The sequence below is a fragment of the Lynx rufus genome, unplaced genomic scaffold (assembly GCF_022079265.1).
Source record: "Lynx rufus isolate CCGP_SWC_20201006 ecotype Redwood Valley unplaced genomic scaffold, mLynRuf1.p SCAF_4, whole genome shotgun sequence".
Classification (NCBI taxonomy): Eukaryota; Metazoa; Chordata; class Mammalia; order Carnivora; family Felidae; genus Lynx; species Lynx rufus.
Window position 1 is genome coordinate 10,536,015 of NW_025814856.1, and position 18,587 is coordinate 10,554,601.

The 18,587-nt window shown below is 58.2% G+C and overlaps 1 protein-coding gene across 1 annotated transcript in view; it reads right to left on the reverse strand.

The window, feature by feature from the left end:
• NOTCH3 (notch receptor 3) overlaps nucleotides 1-15,419 on the reverse strand; it is a 35,627-nt gene extending 20,208 nt beyond the window's left edge. Inside the window, exons 1-17 of the mRNA XM_047094589.1 lie at nucleotides 15,302-15,419; nucleotides 8,682-8,813; nucleotides 8,261-8,599; nucleotides 8,045-8,167; nucleotides 7,723-7,956; nucleotides 6,962-7,117; nucleotides 6,686-6,871; nucleotides 5,898-6,011; nucleotides 5,292-5,405; nucleotides 4,467-4,700; nucleotides 4,236-4,346; nucleotides 3,308-3,500; nucleotides 3,080-3,231; nucleotides 2,744-2,857; nucleotides 2,083-2,238; nucleotides 681-906; nucleotides 53-254 (exon numbers count right to left, since the gene is read on the reverse strand). Coding sequence (XP_046950545.1) covers nucleotides 53-254; nucleotides 681-906; nucleotides 2,083-2,238; nucleotides 2,744-2,857; nucleotides 3,080-3,231; nucleotides 3,308-3,500; nucleotides 4,236-4,346; nucleotides 4,467-4,700; nucleotides 5,292-5,405; nucleotides 5,898-6,011; nucleotides 6,686-6,871; nucleotides 6,962-7,117; nucleotides 7,723-7,956; nucleotides 8,045-8,167; nucleotides 8,261-8,599; nucleotides 8,682-8,813; nucleotides 15,302-15,419 — 2,904 coding nt within the window. The remainder of the gene's footprint in view (nucleotides 1-52; nucleotides 255-680; nucleotides 907-2,082; nucleotides 2,239-2,743; nucleotides 2,858-3,079; nucleotides 3,232-3,307; nucleotides 3,501-4,235; nucleotides 4,347-4,466; nucleotides 4,701-5,291; nucleotides 5,406-5,897; nucleotides 6,012-6,685; nucleotides 6,872-6,961; nucleotides 7,118-7,722; nucleotides 7,957-8,044; nucleotides 8,168-8,260; nucleotides 8,600-8,681; nucleotides 8,814-15,301) is intronic.
• Nucleotides 15,420-18,587: the final 3,168 nt, after the last annotated feature.

An 18,587-nucleotide genomic window follows, 5' to 3' on the forward strand; every position in this document is an offset into this window, starting at 1 on the left:
CCAGAACAGCCCCTCCAGATTCCTCCCCCGGGTCCCGGGTGGCCACGCCCACCTGGCACTGAGCGCCAGTGAAGCCCTCCGGACAGGTGCAGCGGAAGCCAGGGCGGGCGGCAGTGCAGACGCCCCCGTGCAGGCAGGGCCGAGAGACGCAGGGGTCGGCCTCGTGTTGGCAGTGTGCGCCCGTGTAGCCCGGGCGGCACTGGCAGCTGAACGAGTTCACGCCGTCCACGCAGGTCCCGCCGTGGAAGCAGGAGCTGGAGGGGGAAGGAAGCGCAGGCTGGGTCAGGCTCCACCCCCACGCAGGCCCCGCCTTCTCGGCCCCTCCTGGGTCGGGGCACACTCCCCGACCCCCTAGGCCCACCCCCAGCAGAAGCTGCAGCCCCAGCAGAGGTCCCGCCCCGATCCTGTCCCTTAGCCCCAACTCACCAAGTCCTTGAGACCTAAGGTGGGAGCCACATGGAGGCCCCGCCCCGCCGTGGCCTGGCCCTGTCGGGGACCAGCGTCCCCTAAGGTGACCTCCAAACAGACGCCCTGACCCTTCCCGAACACTGCTCCATCACGGATCAGAGTCGTGAAGTGGGTGCCAAGCCGAGAACCCCCTTCTTGTCCCCATTCCCTCTCGCGTTGCACACCCCATCCGATGCCGGTGTCCCTGAGCCCCCAGCAGAGGCCCCACACACCTGGGGCTGCAGTCGGGTAGGTCCTGCTCACAGCGGAAGCCTCCATATCCAGGTGGGCACGTGCAGGTAAAGGAGGCCACGTGGTCGGAGCAGGTGCCCGGGCCACAGGGGCTGCTCAGGCACTCATCCACGTCGCGGGCACATCGGGGACCAGCAAAGCCAGGGAGGCAGGAGCATGAAAAGGAGCCCACGCCATCCTGGCAGGAGCCACCATTCAGGCAGGGGTCTAAGGTCCGAAGGGAGAAGGCCTGGTCATACACCTGACCCCCCCATCAGCCCAAGCTGACCCAGCCATGCCTTTCATAGAGGGGAACCAGGAGGAAACCAGGCTTAACAGGGAGCGGCACATTTGGTCAGAGGGATCAAATTCTGTCCCCTCTGTGGTTTCATCCTCTCCCTCATCTGGAAACCCCACCTATGTGCAAGGAGGAAGGGGATGGGGGAACCAAAAGGTCCCTTTGAGCCGCCAAGCACACGCTGCTAGTTAGGTCTATTTAATTCCTGGGCACAGCACAGAAGGCCTCCTCCAGACCAGTGCTGGCCAGTATAGTGGCCATTGGCCACATGTGGCTATTTAGCCCTTAACATGTACCTAGTCCAAACTGGGATGTGCCATAAAACACACACTGGATTTCTGATTTTGAAGACTTAGTATTAAAAAAAAGGATGAATGTAAACATATCTCAGTAATTTTATATTGATTACATGTCGAAATAAATAACATTTTTATATATTAATTTAATTAAAATATATTATTAAACTTAATTTTTTTGTTGTTGCTTTTTTAATGTGGCTGCTAGAAAAATTCTAAGTATAGATGTGACTTGCACTGTCGGTCTATCAGACAATGCTCCTGGAGGACTTCCTGGGGGCCTATTATGTCCTACTTAACGCATAATGTTAACTTGTTTGCAGCCAGAGGCAGTCTACAGGCTTCAGACAGACCTGTGCTCCAATCCCAGCTCATCCCTCTACTTGCTTCATGACCTTGGGCAAATCACTTGACCTCTCTGGGGCCTCAGTTTCCATAAAACAGGGAAAGAGTACAGTGAAGAGAAAATGGAAACACAGGGGCGCCTGGGTGGCTCAGTCAGTTGAGAGTCCGACTTCAGCTCAGGTCACGATCTCACAGTTCGTGGGTTTGAGCCCCGCATCAGGCTCTGCGCTGACCACTTGTTCAGAGCCTGGAGCCTGCTTCTGTGTCTCCTTCTCTCTCTGCCCCTCCCCCGCTCACGCTTTGTCTCACTCTGCTTCTCAAAAATAAATAAATATAAATTTAAAAATATATTTTTTTAATATGAAAAAAGAAAGAAAATGGAAGCACAGTGCTGGGCACACCGTGTGGGCTTAAAGAACATGTTCTCTAGAGCAGCATCCACCCCGGGAACTCCCCTGAACTCACTGGGGTCACAGTCATCGATGTCCTGATCACAGGAAGGGCCACTATACCCCTCGTGGCAGGTACAGCTGAAACTCCCCGCCAGGTTGGTGCAGGTACCGTGGGAGCCACAGGGTGAGGGGCCAGCACATTCATCCACATCCTGCTGGCATCGTGGGCCTGGTGATGGGGAATAAGGTAGTATCTAGGGTTAGAGGGTACAGGGTAGGGTCTGCGAGTACCTGGCCTTCGGGAGGAACCTGAAGGCTGAGATGGGTGAAGGCAGGAACACGCCATGCTCTCCTTAGCCTTTGTGTGTTTTGTACGTGCTATTCCCAAACTGCCTTCCCCCTTCCCTTTATTTCAGTGGGTAGTGAATGAATGCATTCTGATTGAGGTCAGCCCTTCCAGGGAGCTGCACCCAAACCCTCCACCTGAGTCCTAGCTTCCCCATCCCCAGATCCCTTCCTTTCCTCCAAAACTGATCACATGGGCTGCAATTGTCTGTGTTCTGTTCGGTCCCTTCCGAGACAGAGTCTTTTCTGTCTTCTGTTTCTTCTGTAAGTTTCCCTCTGGGTCCCCAGCACCACTCAGTATGCAGCAGGGTGCAGAGGAGGTGAAGGAGAGGAGGAGGAGGAGGAGGAGGAGGAGGAGGAGGAGGAGGAGGAGGAAGTAGGTGGTATACCTTGCCAACCAGGAGGGCAGGAGCAGACAGGCAGCTGGCCAGGGGCAGACTCACAGTGACCCCCATGCTCACAGGGGTTTGGAGTACAGGGCGATGGCAGCTCACACTGACGGCCTGTGGGGGGCAGGCAGAGTGAGATACTCATGAGAGATTCCTTGTCCCCATCTCCCCCCAGGGTCCCCACCTTGATACCCACCTCCAAAGGTCCTGGGGGTGGGGGAGAGGAAAAGGAAAAAAAAAAAGGCAAACGTAAAGGAGGGAGAGTGCAGCAGGAAGGAAATGAGAAGGAAGAAGGGGGGAGGGAGAGCCTGGGGTGGGAACATGGGGGACACACACCCTGGACACCAGGGGGACAGGTACAGTGGAAGCCGATGCCATCACTGGTGCAGGTGCCACCAGACCGGCAGGGCTGGGATTCACAGGCGTCTCGAGCAAGGCTCTGGCTGCACCGGGGGCCACTCCAGCCAGGCTCACACAGGCAGCGGAACCTGGAAGGAAAGGCAGTCAGGGAATGCCTGTGGGCAGGGAGGCGGCAGGGGACCAGGGGATGGGGAGAGGCCTCACCCTCCGGGCGCATCGTGGCAGACACCGTGACTGCAGGGTTCTTGGGCACAGGGATGGCTCGTGGGAAGGCAGAGCGGGGGCAGGGAGCCAGGTGGGCAGAGGCAGCGGAAGCCATTTTCCCCATCCACACAGGAGCCTCCATCACCGCACGGGCTGGACGCACACTCGTTGATCTCCACGTTGCAAAGGGGCCCTGGAGAGCACGAAGGCAACTTCATCCCAGGACAAGGACGATGGTGCCAACGGGGAAAACAACCTTGCCCCATTTAGCGTGGCCACATCCTTGAGCAAAGACAATCTCATTTTCACAGTGCACGAGCTCTTGTACAAACTAGGGCAGCCACCTCCTCAACCTAGAGCTGCCTTGCCCCAGATCATACTCATCCCCAAACTTAAATGAAGTCACCTTCATTTTCACCAAGGATTACTTTGGCCCCATGAAGAAACACGCCCATCCCTGAGTCCGAACACCCTCGTCTAAGTTCCAGGATAACGCTGAGCTGATATGGGGACAACCTCAGGCCAATGAGAGAGCAAAGCCTCAGGACTAAGTGTGGACAATCTCATTGGACAAGCATATGCAAAGAGAAGGGCAAACTCAGCAAAAAAATAGGGTGATTTCACCTTTGCCCCAAAAAGACCCCCTTTCTGGGTGGCTCAGTCAGTTAAGTGTCCGACTTCAGCTCAGGTCATGATCTCTAGGTTGGTGGGTTCAAGCCCCACATAGGGTTCTGTGCTGACAGCTCAGAGCCTGGAGAGCCTGCTTCGGATTCCGTGTCTCCCTCTCTCTCTGCCCCTCCCTCACTCATGCTCTGCCTCTCTCTCTCTCTCTCTCTCTCTCTCTCTCTCTCTCAAAAATAAGTAAAACAGTTTTAAAAATCGTATATTAAAAAAAAAGACCCCCTTCCCATGGCAGCCACTTGCCCACCTGTGAAGCCAGGCTGGCAGACACAGTCATAGCGGTTGATGCCATCCCGGCAGACTCCAAAGGTGCAGGGGTTGCTGGCACAATCATCAATGTTCACCTCGCAGTTCACTCCTGGGGAAGGGGAACATGGCAGGGCTGGCCACCACTGAGCCCCACCAGGGGCACCGTTCCCAAACCCTCTGTGCCCCTCCAGATGTACGGTTTCTGCCCCAGCCCCGCCTCCAGCCCCACCTGTGGTGCCAGGAGGGCAGCGGCAGAGATACTTGTCCACCAAGTCTAGACATTTGCCTCCGTGTCGGCAGGGATGGCTGCGGCACTCGTCCACCTGGCTCTCACAGCGTGTGCCTGTGTATCCCGGGGCACAGGCGCAGGAGAAGCTGGCGATGCCATCCACACAGCGCCCGTGGTGGCACGGGTCCGGGGAACAGTCATCCACGTTGCGCTCACACAGAGTGCCTTCGAAACCTGGGCGGGGGGGGGGGGGGGGGGGGGGCGGGAACCAGAGGATCAGGCTCCACCCACTTGCCAAGGTCCTGCCCGCAGCCGTGGCTCCGGCCCAATCCTGGCCCACCTCTACCTCACGCCCTGCCCAGCTAACCAGCAGGAGGTGGGCTCAATTCAGGCTCCGCCCCTAACTCCCTGCAGAGACGGGCTCCAGGACACGCCCCTGGCCAAGACACTTCCTCAGATAAATCCCATCCCTCGCTGTACCCTGCCTCCAGTCCTTACACTACCAGCCCTGTTCCGCCTCACTCTCCGCTCTGGACTGGAAATGGGGACACACGGGAAGTGCCTGGGGATAGAGGAGTTTGGGGGCGACACGCCCCCTCTACCTTTTAGCACCAAGTATCTGCCAGACCCATTGGCCCCAACCCTAGCCTTACCATTGCTAAAGTCCATCATTGGCTCCACTCCCTGGCTCTGTCATTGGCTCTACTGAGGTCCTGCCTTGCTGCAGCCCCGCCCCCAAATTTTCCCCAAGGCTGTTATTTGCTTTCTCTCTCTCCCTTGCCCCGCCCCCAGACTCTTGCTGGCCTATCAATGGCCTTCTCTCACCCTCTGCGCAGCGACATTCGTAGCCATCGGGCTGGTCCACACATTTGGCTCCATTCCGGCAAGGTGTGCTGGCGCACTCATCCACATCCAGCTGACACATGGCCCCGCTGAAGCCTTAGGGTAGGGAATGGGACGGGCAGAGGCCCAGGCCGGGTCAGAGAAGTCACCCGTTGCCAACCCTGCCTTGTTCGGGTGGGATGACTGTTCACTTAGTTTTAAATTAATTTCAGGGGCGCCTGGGTGACTCAGTCGGTTAAGCGTTGATCTTCAGCTCACGTCCTGATCTCGTGGTTCGTGAGTTCCAGCCCCGCGTTGGGTTCTGCGCTGACAGCTCGGAGCCTGGAGCCTGCTTTGGATTCTGTATCTCCCTCTCTCTCTCTGCCCCTTCCCTACTCACACTCTCTCTCTTTCAAAAATAAATAAACATTTTCTAAAAAGTATAAAACTTTTGTAAAAATAAAACAATAAATTGACTTCAATGGTGTTCATAGCATGTGGTTTCTGTTACGATAGCTGCCCACTAACATGGTCTTACAGGCTCCCATCCTACAGCCTTTGCCTCTGCAGGGACCTGTCTTTTTCAGGCTCCCTGGCCAGGGTCCTCACCCGAGGGGCAGGTGCAGCTGAAGCCGTTGACTCTGTCCTTGCAGACCCCGCCATTAACACACGGGCTGCTCTGACACTCATCCACGTCCACCTCACAATAGGTGCCTGTAAAGCCTAGGGAGTGAAGGAGGGGGATTAGGGCGGTGGGGGTTAGCCTCTGGCCTAAAGGGAGAGCAAGTGGGAAGATGTTCCCTCTCCCACTCTAGACAGTTCCCCTGAGCCTTGCTTGGCCTTGACCCCCAGCCCAACCTTAGATTCAGCTTTTGGCCTTATGGTGGACCCTCACCCAGCTGAGGCTCCAACCGATCCGAGGATGATGAGACCCCACATGGGCCTTGCCTTCAGACCGCCCTCTTCCCTTTGCAGTCCTTAGACTATGCGGGGTCCTCAGCCACCAGCCCAGGACCCACCACAGCCTTGGGCCCGGCCTCAATCCCACCCAGACTGTCTGCAGGCTCCACCTGGGCCCACACCAGCCCCTGGTCCCGCCCTCATCTCACCCCCTGGTCCCGCCCTCATTTCATCCCCACCCTCCAGTGGATCCTATGGCACAGACTCCACTCCCAGCCCATCTGAGGTTCTAAGGACTCCATGTGACCACACCCCTAGCCTTGCACAAAGATTCTGCTCTGGCCCAGCCTCCACCTCCTTCCAGGCTTCAGTCTCTCAGGGTCCCATTGCAGACCCAGTGTCACTGTGTGTGGGGGGGGTGCTCCTTGCTGTCTGCAGGCTTCCCTCGCTCACCCCCAGCCTCAGGCTCCGCCCCCACCACAACACCCCCCACGCACCTGCCATGCAGATGCAGGTGAACTGGCCTATGCGGTCGAGGCATGTGGCCTGGTTGCGGCAGGGCCCCGATAGGCACTCGTTGACGTCGGTCTCGCAGCGCGGGCCTGTGTACCCACGGCCACACTGGCACAGGAATGAGCCCTGTGTGTTCACACACCGGCCCAGGTGCTCACACGGGTTGGCGCCTACAAGAGCAGGCACCGCCAGTGTGAGTGGGGGTGGCTAAGGACCTGCCTCTCCCCTCCCTCCCAACTCTCAGACTGCGCCCCCCTCACCAATGGAGCACTCATCCACATCCTGGTCACATGCCCCACCGGTGAAGCCTGGTGGACAGGTGCAGATGGCCCGTCCGTTCACCGGGTTCGTGTCACAGATAGCATCCTCGTGACAGGGGTTGCTGACACAGGCGTCATCCAGATGACACAGAAGCCCTGGAAAGGAACAGGCAGAGTTCAAGGGCGGACCCTCCAGCTCTGCCCAAAGGTCCCACATCCCCCACATATTGGTTTGTGCTTTGTTTCTATTAACCTGCAGGGTATTCAGTAGGCTATTTTTCCCGATCATTTATAACGAAAACTTCCAAACGTACTGAAGAGCTAATTCATACATCCACCACCTAGCTTCAACTACCGTAAGCTCTATGTATCTTTTTCCTGAACCGTTCGCAAATGAGTTGGAAACACCCACATATTGTTTTAAAATTTGTTGACTCCTTTTCTGATTCTATACCCTCAAGCCTTGGCTTCTACAGTAGCCTCTCCCTGACATGCCCTGCCCTCCACACCCAAGTCCCCCTCCCAAACACCTTCCCTGACCCTTTGCCACTTGCAAAGGTCCCCTCTCCTCGGTCACGGGATAGCTCTCCATTCCCATGGCTACTGCCCCGGACTGTGGGCCAGCCTTTTCCAGGCTCACCCTGCACCCCATAGCTGGCCTCCAACCTAATCATCCTAACGCTCAAGTCAGACTCCATCCTTTCCCCCACCGTGGAACCATCATTGGCTCCCTGCTGCCTGCAAGGCAAACAGCCACTCACCAGTCTTGCCCATGGGGCAGGCACAGTAGAACGAGGCCACGCGGTCATGGCAGGTGGCCCCATGGAAGCACACGGCCGTGGCACAGTCATCGATATTCTGACTGCAGCTCTCGCCTGTCCAGCCGTTGACACACACACAGCTGTGGCCACCCAGTGTGTTGAAACAGGTGCCCCCGTTGTGGCAAGCATTGGGCTGCAGCTGGCATTCATCCACGTCCTCCGTGCAGAATTGGCCTGTGGCACACAGATACACCAGTCCAGCCACCGGGCTGCAGGCACACCCAAGGTCTGCCACCTGGCTATTCTCGGCCCTGGGGCTCACCTGTCCACTCAGGAGGGCACTGGCAGTTGTAGGTGTTGACGCCATCCACACACGTGCCCCCATTTAGACAGCGGTGCCCTGGACAGTCATCCACATTCACTTCACAGTTCTGGCCCTCGAACCCTAGCAGAGGAAGAGAAGGCAAAGATGGTCAGTGCCAGGCTGGCCTGCTGTCTGTCCACTCCTGCTGCCCTCCCCAGGGAGCAGCTCCCTCACCAGGAAGGCAGGCACAGTCGTAGGTGAGGTCGCCACTCTGTCTACATGTGCCCCCGTTCCGGCACGGCGAGGGGGCGCAGGGCACTGCGGCGTTCTCACACAGTGGCCCCGTGTAGCCAGCTGGGCACTGGCAGCGGAAGGAACCAGGCGTGTTGAGGCAGGTGCCACCGTGGCGGCATGGCCCTCCCACCCGGCACTCATCCACATCGCTTCGGCAGCTGCGGCCCTGGTAGCCAGGAGGGCAGGAGCAGAGGTAGCGGCCATCGGGCCCCACGGAGCAGCGGGCACCATGGGCACAGGGGCTGCTGAGGCAGGGGTCCGGCAGGGAGCAGTCGGGACCTAGAGGGACCAGGAGAGGGTGAGCTTGGGCCATGCACATCCTCGCCTGCCTTGGGCTCCCCTCCCCCAGACCGTCCCTTACCCCGGAAGCCACGGGGGCAGCGGCAGGAGAACCGGGCAGCGCCTGCCACCACCGAGCTCTGGCAGACACCACGGCCAGCACAGGGGCCCGAATGGCAGGGGTCCTCCAGCTGGCACCGCTCGCCCACCCATCCTGGAGGGCACCTGTGGGCAGAGACAGCTTAGTACCGGGCAGTACTAGGGTGGTATGGGGCAGGAGAAGCCCAGACACAGACACACACAGGACCGGCAGAAACACCAAGCAGGGGCGCCTGGGCCGCTCAGCCGGTTAAGCATCGACTGTGGATTTCGGCTCAGGTCGTGATCTCATGCTTAGTGAGATAGAGCCCTGCATCTGGCTGTGCTGACCGCAGAGCCTACTTGGGATTCTCTCTCTTCCCCTCTCTGCCCCTCCCCTGCTCGTGCGCTCACGTGAGCGCGCACGCGCTCTCTCTCCCTCTCAAAAATAAATAAACGTTAAAAAAAAAAACACACACGCAAGCACACAGCCCAACGAACAGGCACCCTCATCCATCCGTGCAACAAATATTCACTGAGTACCTACTATGTTCTTAGCAAAAGGAATGCGGTCGCGAACACAAGAAAAGTCGCCCCCCCACCCCTTATCCTCACAGCCAAGTTGGGCAAAGAGAAGACACACAAATAATGAATTATATAACATGCCGGCATGGGGTGGGGAGGGCCACCAAGAGTTTAGTGGGCTTTGAGCGACGGCCCCAGAAAAGAAATGCCCATGTCCCACAGCATGTGACTCTGACCTTATTTGGAAAAAAGAGTCTTTGCGGATGTAACTAAGTGACAGACATCAAGATGAGATCATCCCGGATTTTCTAAATGGGCCTTAAATCCATTGGCAGAGGGAGATTGGGGAGGAAGCGCTAAAGGCCATTTGAAGACAGAAGCAGATATGAGTGTTGCACCCACTAGCCAAGGAGCACCTGAAACCACTAGAAGGTGGAGGAGGCCAGCAAGGACTCTCTTGCAAAGCCACTGGGGACACTGGCTGCCAACACCTCGATTTCAGACTTCTGGCCTCCAAAACTGTGAGAATAAATTCCTGTTGTTTCAAACCACCCAGCTTTTCGGTGGTTTGTTATGGCAGCCAGGAAACTAAGACACAGGATAAGGGAGATGAGTGAAGAGGGAAGGCAAGAAGGATATTTTCAGACTGCAGAAGGTACTGTGTGAGGAAGAGCCTTCCAGGCGGAGAGAAACACAAGGTCTCAGACTCCAGAAGACAACCTCTCAGGCGCGCACACACACACACACACACACACACACGCAGAAACATACACAGTTGGACATACTGGCCTAGCGAACATTCAGACCCTAAGCCACAAGGCAGTTCACAGCCACAGCTCTGTGTGGACAGACCGTAACTCTCCCACATCCTCCTGGCCTTTCCTGGAGGCACATTCGACCCTTCCTGCCATTGGGAGGGGGAGGTAGACACCAGTTCTGGCGCCCTCTTACTGGGATAGAGTCCTTCAGCCCGCAGCCCCTTCCCCAAACCGACCAAGGCAACCTTGAGTAGGAGGGAAATAAGGCGGTTGGTCTTGAGACCGGAAACCTCCAGAGAGACACAGGCGGGGGAGGGGGGAGGGGAGAAGCGGGGATAGGAGGGGCAGGGGGACGGGATGGGGGGGTGGGGGGAGTGGGGAGGGGAAGGTTGGAATGGTGAGAAGGCCCAGACCCCGCCCCCGACGCTGCCCACCCCTCGCGCAGTCCCTCCCTCTGGCTTGTCCCAGTCGCTTGGGGCTAGCCTCAGGCAGCTGACTCAGTCCCTAGCGTCACCCACAAGATTCCCCCCACCCTGGCCCCCAGTGAAACAGGCCAGGGCAGGGCAGGGGTGCCGATGGTGTCAAGACGGGAGGGCCCGGCTCCCAGACCCCTCCCCAAAGACCCTCAGGGCAAGGACGTCGGTCACGACTGCAAGCCGAGAGGGGGCGCGCCGCGCCGGGCTCCCGGGATTGCGGGTCCCACCGCCAAGCAGGGCGCGGCCGCGCGGGCCCCCTCCCGACGCCCCGGGCGGGTTCCCACGCTCTGCGCCCCGCTCCCCTGCCGACCGGTCGGGCCGGTTCCAGCCTCCGCCCGCGCCCCGCCCCACTGACTGGGCTTTGGGGGAAACCAAGGCGGGGGGGGGGGGGGGAAGAGGAGACTTGGTTGGGGGTCGGCGGGAGGGGAAGGGAAGGGGGTGCGGCGAGGGCTAGGAAACAGACATCAGGGCTTGAGAGGCTACTTCGAGGAAGAGGTTTGGGGGATCCGTGGAGGGGTGACAGATGGGGGCGTCCCTGAAAAGATACGAGTATTTAGAATCTTGAAAGAGACTGGGGGGCCGTGGGGAGTGGTTCCCACGGTCCACCTCCGGGGAGAGCCCGCTCCATCCCGGGTAGTCCGGGCTCCGGGCGGCCGCGCGAGCCGGTGATTCACCTGTTGAGGGGCAGGGCAGCCGCGGCAGCATTCACCTGTCGGCAGTATTCCAGGTGCGGAGCTCCACTGCGCAGGCGCTCAGCTCCGCGGCTCCGCCTCCCAGGTGTGTGGCTCCAGATAAGGTCACTTTTTCCCTCACGTCCCACCATGGCAGACTCCCAACCCGAGGAACCCGCTCAGCCACGCTGAGCCCCCACCTGGGTGAGCCCAAGTGGGGCTCCAGTCAAAGTACGTGTGTAACTTCAAAGGGGCTCTCCTGGATCTAAAGTCACCCCAGAACCACCCAGCTTGAGCCTGGCAACACATGTTCTTGAATAAATGAATCCGTTAATGAATCAATAATGGCTACTAGGTGACGGGCTATTACTAATGATGATATTATAAAAGGAATCAAGCATTTCCCCCATAACCTTGAGACGTTGCCCTCTATGGCACCTATTTCCTGAGCCCCTCCCATCATCATTATTATTTATGGAGCATTTACTGTAGGCTGAAACTATGCTGAGTTCATCACATCAAAATCAACCTCATAAAGAAGGAAGTACCGCCCCATTTTCCAGATGCAAAAGCTGAGGTTCAGGGAGCTCAAAACACCTGCTCAGGGTATCCCCGGGTCCATAATTCAATTTTTTGATGTTTATTTATTTTCGAGAGAGAACAAAAGAGAGAAAGCGAGTGGGGGAGGAGGAGGAGGAGGAGGAGGAGGGAGAGAGAGAGAGAGAGAGAGAGAGAGACGGGGAGACACAGAATGCCAAGCAGGCAGGCTCCAGACTCTGAGCTGTCAGCACCAAGCCCGATGAGGGCTTGAACTCATGAACCTGGAGGTCCTGACCTAAGCCAAAGTCAGAGGCTTAACAGACTGAGCCACCCAGGTGCCCCTCCCGGAGCCCAGAATTCAAACTGAGCTCTGTCTCCCTCTGCTCAGTTCTTTCCCAGCCCCTGCTCTGCTCCTCCCAGCCCTCTGCCTTGCCTTGTATGATCCAACAACCGAATTCTTGAAATCCTTCATGGTCACAAGCCACGAAGAAGCACCCCTATTTCACAGATGCAGTGAGATTCAGAGAGAAGTGACTAACCCAAGGTCATGGCACCCCCATGACCACCACTGTGCCCCCACCACTAAATGTTGATATATGGGAGGATCCAGCTGGGGTACCCTGTACTGCCAAGCCACTGTGATTGGTCCCTGAAGATCTGTTAATTGAATAATAACTACCTCCATCAGAGGCTTTACGTGTGACCTCAGGCGGCCAACAACTCTGTGAAGCAGGTGTTAGTGTGCCTGTTTTCCAGACAAGGGCACTGAAGCTTAAAGGGTTTGAGTCCCAGGCAGTGAGCAACACGATGTGGGATTTGAACCCAGGCCAGGCGGCCTGCAGAGCCCTTGCTCTTAACCTTACTCAGTTCTTAACCCTGCTCGATTCCAGTGGGGAAACAAAGAGGTTACCCAAGCCATACACAAGTAGGAAATGGTAGAGACACCCATGGTGGACACAGAGGCCAGAGAAGAAGACAGACTACCTCCCCACACAGGACCCACTGATGGCTCGGAGCCAGGCACTCACAGGCAGGCAGCCTCCCGGGAGGGCAGCTGGGTGCAGCGACCTCCATTCATACACGGGCTTCCGTCCAGGCAAGGGGGGGCTGTGGTGGGGGGAGGGAGGCGAAGGAAAGTGGGGGGTCAGCCAGGCACCCAAGAAACCCCAGCTCAGAGTGACACAGCCCATCTTTCCCTCCCCCAGGCAACAGCTGCCACGGGCTGGGGGTGTCTCTGTGGGGCATGGAGCCCCCCCATCCACAGTTCCCACGGCCCCCCGCCCCAGCCCCAGCTGTTGGGGCTGCAGCTGTCCCTGCCCGCTCAAGCCCTGGGAACCACAAGGCAGGGGCGGGCAGGAGGAGGTGCTGACTCGTGCCAGATGTGGGGACTCAGGAAGCTGCCAGAATGGGGGGTGCAAAGGCAGGAAGTGAGGGTGCTGAGTGTTAAAGGGAGGTCTGGGGCTGTGTGCCCAGATCCCAGGGTAATGGAGAGGGCAGGGTAAGGAGACCTGGGGCCATGGTTCTTACTTTCCCCGATGTTGGACATCTACTCCAGCTGGGCAGACCTGAACAGGGCTCTGGTGAGAGGGGCCAAGGCAGGTACCCCTTGCACAGCCGACACTGGGTGTTGCAGGGACAGGGTGTGGTTTGAAGGGAGGGGCGGCTGGCACTAGACATGTGCTGCCCTGTCCAGCGTCCCCATCCCTGAGGGCTATGTCCCTCTGAGGTGTGGCAGTCTAACTGTCCCGCCAGACTGGTCTGGGGTGTGGCTGGGTGTGAGCTAGTGGAGAGTTGTGTGTGACGGCAGGTGTGGGGCCTCTGTGTGTGTGTGTGTGTGTGTGTGTGTGTGTGTGTGCGCGCGCGCACGTGCACATGAACGAGTCACAGATAGATGGAAAGAGAGGAGAGATGGAGGGAGACAGAGAAAGACAGACAGACACAAAAAAGGAAACTAGAAGCAGGCTGCCTCAGAGAGGAGACAGAGATGACAAAGACAGAGGGAGAGACAGAACAAGGTGAGCTGGAGAATAGGACAACATGGCCTGTGTCCCCTTCCTCAGGGGACAAGCAGAGACAGGACACTATCACCCAGACAGGGGCCGGTGGGTGTTTGTGAACTCACCCAAGGGGCCACATGATGAGCCACATGTGTGTGTGCTTCAAGTCCATGGGTGTCCAGATGCCTGTGCATGTATGTGCAGGCTGGATCTGTTGTGGGTCCCTGCATGCGAACCAGTTATCTGGGTATACAGCTGTGCGCCTGTGTGTGACCTGTGGATCCTCAGGTGGGTCTGTGTATGGGTTGGATGTGACTGTCTGTCTGTATGTATAAACTGGGTGTGGGCATATCTTGGATCCGTGTCTACATGTGCTCAATGTGTGCAGGCGACGTGTGCAAGGCCCGGGGCTGGTGATCCACGGTACCTACGAACATGGGTGATTGCAGGAGTTTGTATGTCAGTGTGTGAGCTGCGTATCCACGTCTGCGGATGTCGTGTGTGTGCGCACGTCTACATCTCTGTATGTGTGACCCAGGGCTGTGTGTGTGCCTGCGAGTGTGTGACAGGCCATGTGTGTGCGCGCTGGCCCCGCGGGGGCGGCAGCTCCTGCCCGATCCTGCCCGGTTGGGCACCCGGCTGGGCGGTAGAGGCCCTTCCCTCCCGGAGCTGAGCCCCGCCGCGGCTCCCCGGGACCCCGGACCCCGGCCGCTCGGCCCGCGTCCCTCTTCCGCCGGCCAGGCCTCCCTTGGGGGTGTGCGCCCCCGCAGCCCCCGCCCAGGCCCCGCCGCCCGTCCCGCTTTGTTTGGCAAAGAAAGCGCGAGGCCGGCCGGGGGGGAGGGGGTGTCTAGACGGCGCGGCCATTGTCCCGAGCGGGGGAAGGGAGAGCGGGGAGGGGGAGGGGCAGGGGGCCCGGGCCGGCTGGGGAGGGGCTCGGGCTGCGGGGACTGGGCCGCTGGAGCGGAGCACGTGGGCTCGCGCCCCCCGCCCTCCTTTTCCCTCCCCTTGCGGGGGCGGGGTCCCGGGGCCGCCAGGTCCCGGCGGCCAGGGGAGGGAGCGGGGCCGCGGGCGGGGAAAGGGGCGCGGGCGCCGCTGTGGCTCCAGCTCCGACTCCAGCTCCGGGTCTTGCCGCGCTCCGGCCTGAGAAGTTTTCCCCGAGTTCAGAGCTCCGAGAACTTCGCGCCCCCCTCCCCGTCGCCCGCCCCGCCTGGCCGGCCCTGGGTGTGTAGGGGGGGCTTTTGTGCGAGGGGTCCCCAGCCTGGGGGTCCTGAGGCTCCAGTTCGTGACCTTCCCAGGACTCCGGACGGGCGTGCATTGGGAGCGTGCTCCAGACCCTTGATCCCCCCGATCTCGCGTCCCTGATCCCTGCACCTCAAGCTCCCAGCCCCTGATTCCTGGGTCCCTTCACCCCCCCCCACTCTGATCGCTCCCGGGCCCGTATTCTGCGGACCTCTGGAGCCCTGCCCACCCCCCCCATTGAGTCCCTGCCCCCCCGGGATTGGCACGTAGCCCCCGGACTCCTGTGCTCACAGCCCCTGCTCTGGTCCTTGGCTCCGAGGCCAGCCCTCCAGCCCCAGACTCCGGGGTCCTTAAACTCCGCTCTTACCCTCCCCCAACCCACCCACCCAGTCCCGACCACCAGGTCCCAGCCCCTCACCTGCAGCCCCGGGCCCCGCGAGCAGTAGCAACAGGGGCAGCGCCCGCACGGGCGGCAGCGGTGGCGGCGCCGACATCGGGCGACGGCGGCGGCGGCGGCCCCGGGTCCCCGGCCCCATGGCGGCCGGCCGCGACCCTCCCTCCTCCCTCCTCCCTTCTTCCCTGGGCTCCGGGCGCGTCCCGGGCCAGCCTCCGCGCCGCCAACTTCGCCAAAGTGAGGCTGCCGGGCCGCCCCGCCCCCAGCCCTGGGCGGCTCGCCCCGCCCCGGGGCCGGCCCTGCGCTCCCCCGCCCCCCTACCCCCACCCCAGCCCGGCCTCCCGGGGTCCCTGCCCACCCTCCACCCACACAGCCAGGGACCCGCAGATCCTTGGAAATTCTGGCCAGCCATGCGGTGAGGCGTGGGCTGAACCCACACTGACAGACACACCAGCTTCGTGAACACCCACGCTCCCAACACACACTCAGAGCCCAGGGACGCACACAGAGCCAGGGCACAAACACAGATCCACAGATCCTCCAAAACTGAGGCCAGGCACGTCCTAAGAATCTCACGCGCACACAACCACCCTTCCCCATTGCAGACGTATGCACAGAGCTTCATGGGGACTTAAGATATAAAACACAAACCCAAAGCTCACGCCCAGCCAGGCCTTGAGCCTGGGACAGCATTTGCAGCCTCAGACCTCAGACACACATTAGGAAGGAGACCCATGCATGTGTGCGCGCACGCACACACACACACACACACACACACACACACACACAATCTTCTTACTCTCAGCTCTCCTGGAAAGCACCCCTCTTCCTCCTTACTACCCTGTGTGAACCCCAAAGGTCCACCCCAGCCCCCAGCCCCACCCATTCCCCTCACAGCTTCTCTGCTGCTCAGCCTTGCTCAATTTGATCAACTGCCTTTTCCCAAATCAGTCATGCTGCAAAGCCGCCCTGGAGCCCACTCTGTCCATGCGGCGATAATGGGGACCCCGAAAGGCCCCAAGCTCAGCCCCGGAGGAGCCCTCATTCCACGGAAGAAAAAGCCCGACACAGACACCAGCAGCTCTGGGGGTTCAGAGCTGGGCCAGAGGGAGGGACAGAGTGTGGGAGGGCCACACAGAGGGGTTGGTGAGGGCCCGGCTTGAGGATAGTTACTGATTTGTTCATTCATTTATTCAACAGGTGGGTATAAATCTCTGGCTTTATGTCTGGCTTTGTTCCAGGGGCTGGGGTATACCTTCCTCCCCCAGAGAGGGCTCCCCAAAGGAGGGTCCAGTGGAGCTCAGCCTGGAAGTCTGAACTAGAGAGGGAAATGGCAGCAGAGACACAGGTTTGCACCCACAGGAGGAAGCAAAGAAAGGAGGAGGAGTGGACAGACCAGGGGTCACAAGGGCCACCATGAGGAGGAGGAGAAAGAGGCCAGGCTGTCCCCCATGGTAATTTGGCTGCAGGGAGGAGGGATGGGTTGGGGATAAGGCGCTGAATCCGTGGAGCCTAGGGGTCACCTACAGGGGCTGAGCATCTAGAAGCCACGGTGGGAGATTTTCACCAGAGCAGCCCAGAGAGCTTCAGGCAACTTTTAACCTTTTTATTTAAAAATAATGTCAAATGCAAAAAAAATAAAAATAAAAATAAAATAAAATAAAATAAGATAAAATAAAATAACGTCAAATGCAGAATAGCATAATTTCCACATGCCCTTTGTCAGGATTCGCCCACCCTTTCCACGCTTTGCCACATTTGCTTGATCTGGATCGGTTCCTCAGCGTTTCCCTGTCTCTTGTGATATTAACATTTTGGGAGAATCGAGGCCACTCATTTCTCAGAATGGCCTCCAGCGGGCTAGCCTGCTCAGTCCTCCCAACCAGGGAGTATGTCTTTGTCCAGAACCACAGAGATGGTGCTGGTCCTCCCCAGTGCCTCGGATTAGGAGGTACTTGACATTAGTTCCCAACACTGGGGGTATTACACTTCGATCACTTGTGTGAAGTTGGCCAACTTTCCCTACTATCAAGGGACTATTCTCTTCCCGTCCCCTCCTCCCATAATAAATATCAGTAGCACGTGGGGAGATACTTTGAGACGATGTGACTATCCTGGTGCCCACCAAATGTTCACCCGCTGGGTTGGGCACGTATTTATGATTTCCTCTGAGGATTTTTGAAAAACTTGAGACAAAATTCACATAAAATTAACCAATTGCCATTACAAATTTTTTTAATGTTTATTTATTTTTGAGAGAGAGTGTGTGAGCTGGGGAGGGGCAGAGAAAGAGAAAAAGACAGAATCTGAAGAAGGCTCCAGGCTCCGAGCTGTCAGCACAGAGCTGGACTCAGGGCTTGAACCCACGAATCAGGAGATCATGACCTGAGCCGAAGTTGGACGCTCAACCAACTGAACCACCCAGGTGCCCCATCCAAGACATTTCTATCACCCCAAAGGGAAACCCCATCCCCTAGAGCAGCCACTCCCCAGCCCCCTCCTCCAGCTCCTGGAAGCCACCAAATGGCTTTCTGCCTCTATGGATTTGCCTAAACATTTTATATACATGGAATCAGACAGTGTGGGGCCCTTTGTGTCTGGTTTTTTTCACTCAGCATAATGTGTGGGGTTTTTTTAATTTTTTTTTAATTTTATATTTGAGAGAGACAGACAGAGCATGAGCATGAGCAGGGGAAGGACAGCGAGAGAGGGAGACACAGAATCCAAAACAGGCTCCAGGCTCTGAGCAGTCAGCACAGAGCCCGACGCGGGGCTTGAACTCACAAACCGCGAGATCATGAACTGACCCGAAGCCGGATGCTTAACCTACTGAGCCACCCGGGTGCCCACTCAGCATAACGTTTTTTGAGGTTCATCTGCCACCATGGAGCATGTACCAGTACATCACTTGCTTATGGCTAAGACTCCATTGAATGGCTATCCCCTATTTTGCTTATCCATTCATCCATTAATACCTTGAATAATTTTTAAATGCTGGAAGAGGAAGAGGGAAGGAGACAGAGAAGTGCTATTAGTGAGAAAGAAGAAGCATGAAGGGCCGAGGGTGACAAGTGAATGGCCGCAGCCTGGGGGCCAGAGATGATACGAGAACCCAGGCCTGAGTGACTCCAGGCCACAAGGAGTACCAGGGGTGGGGGTGGGGATCGGGCAGAGAAAAGGACAAAAGTTGTACAAGAAAGAGCGCAGCCTGACTCATAGTGAGTGTACTGAGTCAATAGACCCTAGGGCAGGTGCAGCTCAAGTCTGTCCCTGTGCCCATCACCCCAGGAGGAAATCCAAGCCCCTGGGC